At 40.6% G+C, this 8,067-nt stretch overlaps 1 protein-coding gene across 1 annotated transcript; it reads left to right on the top strand.

Moving 5' to 3' along the window:
• Nucleotides 1-1,760: 1,760 nt before the first annotated feature.
• Nucleotides 1,761-7,791, top strand: bag3 (BCL2 associated athanogene 3). The gene is made up of 4 exons (XM_044045676.1): nt 1,761-2,000; nt 4,844-5,179; nt 5,324-5,674; nt 5,810-7,791. The coding sequence occupies exons 1-4, from the start codon at nt 1,800-1,802 to the stop codon at nt 6,617-6,619; spliced, it is 1,698 nt and encodes a 565-aa protein (XP_043901611.1). The 5' UTR covers nt 1,761-1,799; the 3' UTR covers nt 6,620-7,791.
• The last annotated feature ends 276 nt before the right edge of the window (nt 7,792-8,067 follow it).

The following is an 8,067-nucleotide window of genomic DNA, read 5'->3' on the forward strand; positions in this document are numbered from 1 at the left end:
TGAGAGGGGTGAAGGCAGGACACGATGATTGGTGATAATACCAAAAAATTATCAACAGCTGTGTTGTTCGCTGGGCTTGCAAAAGCCAGAGATTCCCCTGACATCTTAGCATGTGAATGTTCCGGAAACATGCCAGAATATTCCAGAAACATCCGGAATCTGACAATCATTTATCACTTTGTTAGTGTTTGCAGTGACTAAATGTATCAACTATTTGTTAATGTGTACAAATGAACAATGTAGGGCTGACTGGACAATTAAACAAAAAAATATATATAAAACACATACACACACATTTAAATGCATCTCAGGAGCTGAGAAAGCGCTCTACAAAAAGACCTGTACATATTCTGGCATACTATGTTTAACAACCATTTTCAGCAATTGGCTCTACATACTATGCAATGTAGGTTTTGGTATTTTGGTTCCTTCATGTGTAGGTGTTAAAACGTCAAATTAAAAATGTAAGTATCTCCAAAAAATACATGTGGTGGCCTCAGATGAATCAGGAAACATATTCTGTGTAGTATGAAGCAGGATTAGAGTACTCCTGTGATTAAACTCTGTCATTTGAGCTGTCACCCGGCCCACACTATTATTTTGGCACCACTGAACCACATAATTGTGCATCAAATCATAGCAAAATCAGACTAGGTTCCCTTCAGACAAAATTTGTCATGTGGGAGTCTGAGTACATTTCTCTGGGGGATCTTTTTCCTGTTAGAAAGGCCTAGGATTCCCTCTTCAGTAATATCACACAGAAATCAATATGGTGTTCAGGATATTCAGGGAGTCTCTGCAAATATTCTTCCTTTAAATTAACAAAATACAGTAATAACACAATATCAGGAGACGCTCATGGAATTGTGGTATAAATTAAAGTTAAAAAAATAATAATTTATGCAAAAGAAGAGGGAAAAGTGACATGTATTAATGTATTGTATTAGGGAATAAATTGCTGTTGTTTGCAAATTATTTTTGATTCGGTTTACTACTTTTTTACTTTTTATTATAATAATTTGGTATATTTTGCAGTCTTGTATAAATATCTAAAAGGGATACTTGAGTAAAAGTACAAGTATCTTACCAGAAAATAATTGGTAGAAGTTAAAGTCACTTTTTATAATATTATTTAAGTGAAAGTCTTAAAGTATATGTCATTTACTGTATTTATGTATCAAAAGTAATTTTCTGATAGAAAATGTACTTACATTTTAGAAGTAAAAGTCTTAAAAAAGTGAGGGGTTAGAACTGAGCCATGGTAGCTCAGAGGTAGGGCTCGTTGTCTTTCTCCTGGAAGGTTGAGGGAATTAGAGGAGATCTAGTGGAGTAGAAGTAAAAGTTGCAAGAAATATAAATATTAAAGTAAAGTACAGATACGTGAGTGTTGTACTTAAGTAAAAGGTGAGGTTTGAGTTGATGTTATATTATATGCACAGTGGAGCACATCGTTAAACTATTTTTAATTGATAAAGACTGTTCATTTGTCAGGTTGTTTTTTTATTCTGTTCAAGTCATTTGGATGAATGGAAGCTCGCAAATTGCGGACTAAATTGAGCTTCACACTCTTGGGGCTCGACTCAAACACAGAGGTTTAGATTGTGTCAGTCGAGGGTTCGATCGGCAACATAACAAGTTGGAGACCTCACGCCGCGCGAGCAGCAGCAACAGCAGCAACAGCCAGCACCATCCGCCCCCACCATGAACCTTGGGCGGTCACTGTTCGCTCTATTTCGAGAAACTTCCAGCCCACTTCACCACGTCACTTAAACCTTTAAAGCGTCCGTCGCCCATATAAAATGTCTCAGTATTCGACAGCCAGCCGCAACATGAACGGCATGAAGACACAGTCGCCGACACTGACGATGGCAAACAATGACAGCGAGCCTCTGCCCCTCGGCTGGGAAGTAAAAATCGACCCTCACACGGGATGGCCCTTCTTCGTGGACCACAACAACCGCACGACAACCTGGAATGACCCTAGACATGACACAAAAAAGGTAAATGAATAAATTAAAGAAACAGAACGGCGGGATAAAGTTGGTTTTGTCGACGTAAACGGCTAACGGCGGTAAACTCTTTTGACAGTTATTGTTCGTGCGTGGCGTGACAGGCTGTGGATCAGTACTACATCACTGTTGTATATTTGTCTTGTTGACTGTAGGCCTGGTATGACACCGTTACCCCCCCTCACAGACAGCTCATAAGACTATTATAACGGGTGATATGTTCCCATGTGTCATGATCTCATACTATTATTACTCGATGACTCAGTCTTGCAGCGTGTAAAGGCTACGTATGTTGAGCTGCCAGTATTTCGATAACATGGCTTTCAAGGTGGGAAAAAAACACTGCGACGTCGGCTGATATTAAACTTTTTCCTTACAAGGATTGGAGCTGGTGCGGTTCACGCTGCCCGTGCTGTCTCTCTGTGTATGTGTGTCTGTCTCTGCCCTGTGGATCACATTCAGCTGTATTTGACACAAGAGACTGAGAGATAGGTCTGCAGAGGAAACCAGTGTGAGCTGAACTGAGCTTCACACAAGCTGCCAGTTGGTAATCTTTCGTCTCAGAGACAGACACCGTTGTCCAAAGTTAGTGTCCCGACGAATCTGCTAGAAAGACACAGCTGTCAGGGGATAAAATTGGTGCAGTGGTGTGCTGGCTGTGTGTGCAGTGTACTCAAATGGCAGAGGGCAAAGGGTCGTTCACAGCTATTTCATAACTTTGGACTTTGAGGAGAAATGCCAGTGGTCCACACCTTAACACAGTTCTCTGGGTTTTGTTTTAATGCCATGCTTACTTTTTAGATACAGTATTGTCAAAGAGCCAAACTATCTGTTGACCTGTTGCTTGCACCTTTCCATAGTTGTGAAAACAACACAGAGAGTAAAAAAATACAAATTACAATCTACTTTCAAAAAAGTAAAATTCTCATGTATAAAATCCAGTAATGTGTTATTTGTATTCCTTTAAATATCACAATTATTGTTCCCAATTGGGACTTGCCTGTACTCTGATTACTAATAATTTAGTACAATAGAGATTCTCATAATATGATAAATTTGGGGGGTATTCAGATAGTTGTGTAGAGTTTAAAAAAATCTGGGGGGTTTATTGGCAGAATTAATGGGGGTGGGAATCACAGGGTGCCTCATGATATGATACCATACGCAATACATTGTCCATGATACCAATAATACCACGATACAACCATTCAATATATTGCAAGACAACCATATAGCGATACATCATATCTGTCTAACTGAAGAAAACAAAACATCTGTGAAAAGTTAAAAGTACAGGATTATTCACAACATAGAGAACAAAGTGCATAAAGTCTATTTATTGAACGTGGATAAGCCATTATCCCATAGTAAACTCCCTCTTTTTCGGCCAGGAAATGTCTATCAAAGTTTCCCTCATTAATTTGAGCAGCGGCACCTTGAGGAGACATCAAGGAGTGGCGAGTGAAACTGGCAGGGACTTACTAACTTTAGAGCGTCTTAATTTTAATTAATATATAGATATTTGCCCTGGTATATTGATTAATGTATCGCAGGAGGAAGATTAATAGATTTTGACCCACCCCTAGAAATCATAAGTATGTTTATATGGCTTGTCTGTAGCAGTGGCAAGATCGGCTATAGAATGGATGTTCTTGAGTGCGCTTGGGAGAGTCAAAGTTTGTGTGCACATACTGTAAGTTTGTGTTAGGACAAAATGAAACACAAAAGACTAGTGAAATTGGCTAAATGCACAAAACATTGGCTGCCTGACACATGAGCAGCTGGCTAGCATGGAGAAATGGCTCCTCAAAAGTAGGTTGCTAAAGACTAACAAGAATCAAACTGTCCCTCCTGATAATCCCACAGCAGCACCTAAACAAAAGGGAACATATCAACCTGTCTTTTTGTGGTAAATAAAAGTTGCACTAAGTTTGCCTGATGCAGTTTTAATTAAGCAGTGACCATGGTTAAAATCTTGCATTCATTGTTTACTACTTTATCCTCCACATGAGGGTCGCAGGGTAGCTACACCCTGGACAAAGGTCAAAGGTCCATCGCAGGGCAAACATATAGAGACGAACACTGTGCAAATTACATTAATAGACAGACAGATAGAAAATAGAAAGCCCAGCCAATGTGACAGAATGTCCCAAACTGCTGTTTGTCCTTCTTCTGTGAACAGGGCTACACAGCAGCTGTCTGGCGGTGCAGGGGAGGAGGGGGAAAATGTTTTCCTTCCGACTCATCAGTTCTTCAAGTAAAACTGAACACAGTTAAATGTGAATAATTGCAGAGACTGTAGTGCAGAGACATCTCGGCTTCACAGCGAATCTGACCAGAGCTGTTCATCAGGACAGTGGACCAATCTGCCCACTGAGCTGACAACAGACAAATAATTATTATTTACAGTTATCATTACAAAGGAACAGCTTTTTACTTTGCCAGTTCCCCTCATGAGTTGTGACTTGAAAATGTTGAGAACCACTATTAGGAACGGGACAATGTATTTAATATTGTCACTCATCATGATTAAAACTGCCAATGTAATAACATGTGAATAATTTAAAAAAGGTGTCTAGCTTGCCAACATATGGCCATAGACATTTACTTTGAAATACCACAAGGGAGAGTCTGAAACTTTCCAGTCATTCCAGGACCTCATGACTTATACTGATTACAAATATACTTGTTTCATCTAAAGACTTAATTGTTATGACAAGAGGAGAAGAAATCTATATTCCAAAGCCATTGCTGACCTATACCTGTATTTGCTTTGGTTCACAGAAGAAGAAAAGGAAAGAAATTTAACATGGTGTCTATTGACTGTGTTTCAGGTAAGAGACGTGTCTGCAAATGGTCCTAACATACCACCAGACCCAAGCCCTATGGAAACACAGAAGAATTTTGTGAGGGAGATGAAGCACCCCATTCTTCGCCCTGGTTATGTTCCCATCCCAGTCTTCCATGAGGGGGCAGAACTGAGGCAGCAACAGCATCCATGTTACGCCTACATTCAGCCAACCACTGCACAGAATATCCGCACGGAGGGGCGAACGCCTTCCCCAACACCTGGGCTCCACTGCAGGCCCCGATCACCCTTACATGGACCCTCTGAGAGTTGTTCTACTGATACTGGGATGGTCGGCTCACCTGTTTCACAAACAGCAGAGGTAGAGTTCAACAGGTTTAAAGAATAAATAATGCAGAAATGTACAATATTTTATGTGTAGAGCTTTTAAACTAACTGGAAACAAATGACAAAAAATACTGACTGTTGACATTGTCAATTTCATTTTGTTTGTTTTTTTTTCAAGCTGTACACTGCCCCACATCACCAACCCTCGTGGCCCAGCAGCACTGGTCTTCAGGCAGGTTATATCCCTATCCCAGTGATCCATGAGGGTGGAGGAGGTTCAGTACAAACACAGGCTCAGTTAAATCCCTCTGGCTACTCTCAGCGTGACCCCTTCTCAGAGCAACAGCAGCCCTTTCATCGCCATCAGACGGACGAATGGCCTGGCTACTCTGCAGCAATGCAGCCCCCCCGGGAAAGGGCATCTCCGATACTGCTTCCCCAGCATCGTGATGCTGCTTCTATTCACCTACCACCTCATATTAGAAGCCATTCACCTATCATAACACAAGTGCTTGGAGAAAGACCACAGGTGATTTAACATTTAACACGTTTTCACTTTGATTTTTCTTGTGATCATCAATGTTTGGTTTTATTATGTACGGTATATATTGACTTAGATTGTTACACACCATCCTAATGACTTATTTTATTTTTAACTCCAAAGGCTCAGCAGCATGTCATCACAAGAGACCCTGCCCAGAAAATGGAGCAGGAACAACAAAGCACGCAGCAGAAACCTGAGAACATGCAGCTCCCCCAGCCACTGCACACAGAAGCCGAGGTCCAAAAGCCTCAACAACCTCAACACTTCCAACAGCTTCCACCTCAGCAACCGCAGTTCCAGCAACCGCAGTTCCAGCAACCGCAGCAGTTCCAGCAACCTCAACATTTCCCACAGACACCATCTCCAACATCTCCACAGCCTCAGCAGTCTGAACAGTCACTGCTGGCACCACAACAGTACCTGCCGCCCCAGAAACCAGAGCAACCACAGCAACACATGGCTGATATTAAAGTTCAAATACCTCCACCATCAGAAGCCCAAGACATCACAGCTGATCCCCCAGAGGTACCACCTGTAAAGGTAGAAGATGAACAGGCTGCTCAGTGCCCAAGTCATCCAGGCTTGACTAAAGTAAGGCAGATAGTTGAACGGGTTGCTAAACTGGAGCATGAGGTGAAGTGTTTTGATGGGAAGAAGAATGATAAGAAGTACTTGTTACTTGAGGAACTGCTGACCAAAGAGCTTTTAGCACTGGACTCAGTTGACCCAGAGGGTCGTGTAGATGTACGGCAGGCGAGGAGGGATGGAGTCCGCCGTGTTCAGAACATACTGGAAGCATTGGAGCAACTGGAGGAGCAGCAGGCTAAATCTGACTGTGAAACCACCATGGAGGGAGAGAGCCTGATACAGAAAGGAGAGCCCAGCATGATCACCAAGGAGAGTGCCGAGATGGCAAAGGAGATATCATAATAATGACTTCACACTTCATCATCAAGAGGAGAGGAAGATGGCCTGCTGTTCACATATTTGATAGTGAACAAGTGTTCTCTGGAGAAGTCTCCACCTCCTCTGTCTACAGCATTTGTAGAAGTTGCATGCTTCAACAGTGTTGGTATTTCCTGCCATTCAGCACATTACGAATGGTAACTCAGTGCAATCATTTTCAAGCCAATGTTGTTGCCTTCTATGTGGTGCCAATGTTGTCAAATTAAGACAGTTGTCATGATCAATGTGTGTGACAACAATTTCTAGTCAAAGTTTGAATAAGAGGCCTTTATCAATAAATGAAAGATAACTAGAAGTATTTTCTTAAGAGATGTTATATGGAGTGGCCTTTTGTCTCATTCAGATATTGTATGGAGCTTTTCTTAATCCACCAGGTCAGTTAGTTCATGAGTGCAAACACTAGGGCCTCAAGGCAGAACTGACTGCAGAGAAGCACTGTCCCTGTTGTGGCCACACGGCCATGTTTGAGCTTCTTCATCACAGAACACAGTGATTATGTTTGTTAGATGCTGCTTTTTGGTGCATTGCTGATTTTGCCATCTTTGCACCCGGCCATCATTGAAATTGCTGACAGTACAGTACAGCAGCACTACAACTGAAATATAACTGCTACACAAGTTTTGATTGATGTGTTTGTGTGTTTGTATGTGCATTGGTTTACGTGTTATTCAAAAACATTATATCTGTATTTATATATCATTATATAGTATTTTGGTACATTTAAGAATGTATAATGATGAGCAGAGGTGAGATGGTGTGTCTTACTTGAGATTTTAGACAATCAGCACTTAGTGCTTGTCAGGAGCTGAAGATTGTCACAATGTCTTTGTATAGTTACCAAAGCCACAATCTGTAATAACACTGACACAGAAATGACCTTAAGCCTTATAAACATCAACTGTGAGAAAATGTCCAATTCATTAAGAGAGGAAAAACTTCAATTTAAAATATTTTTTCTTGTTTCCCTGATTGTTAAGTAGTGTATCATAAGAGAGAGACTTGGTGTCACTGCCTAACACAACTTTACAAATTATGGATTGTGGCTTAGAGTTGATCATTTGTGTTGCAGCCTGTTGTGTTGTTGAAAGCAAGTCAATCTTATTGGTACAATTATAATAAATTGTATTTGACATGGATTTTGCTGAATATTTTTGATTAATAATGATTATATATTTTGATATTAATCATTATCAGAATTAGGACTCTGGTATTGCTTTAAAGGCACTGTCCATAGTAAGGCAAACAACCTGCCTTATATTATTGTCTATTATGACTGGCTGCAAAATAATTTTCATGATATAATAAATCTTCTGTATTTTATGTAAAAAAGTCAAAAACATGATTAATTTCGAAAGTGTATTCATGAAAGTTCTAAACATTGCACACCCACATACTGTATATTTACATTAAGG

Source organism: Solea senegalensis, linkage group LG15 (genome assembly GCF_019176455.1).
Source record: "Solea senegalensis isolate Sse05_10M linkage group LG15, IFAPA_SoseM_1, whole genome shotgun sequence".
NCBI classification, from domain to species: domain Eukaryota; kingdom Metazoa; phylum Chordata; class Actinopteri; order Pleuronectiformes; family Soleidae; genus Solea; species Solea senegalensis.

Bases quoted from the DNA above. Each gene is read 5' to 3' on its own strand.
- bag3 (XM_044045676.1), top strand. From the start codon at position 1,800: ATGTCTCAGTATTCGACAGCCAGCCGCAACATGAACGGCATGAAGACA. The intron at 2,001-4,843 runs GTAAATGAATAA...ACTGTGTTTCAG, and splicing joins CTAGACATGACACAAAAAAG to GTAAGAGACGTGTCTGCAAA. The intron at 5,675-5,809 runs GTGATTTAACAT...TTAACTCCAAAG, and splicing joins TGCTTGGAGAAAGACCACAG to GCTCAGCAGCATGTCATCAC.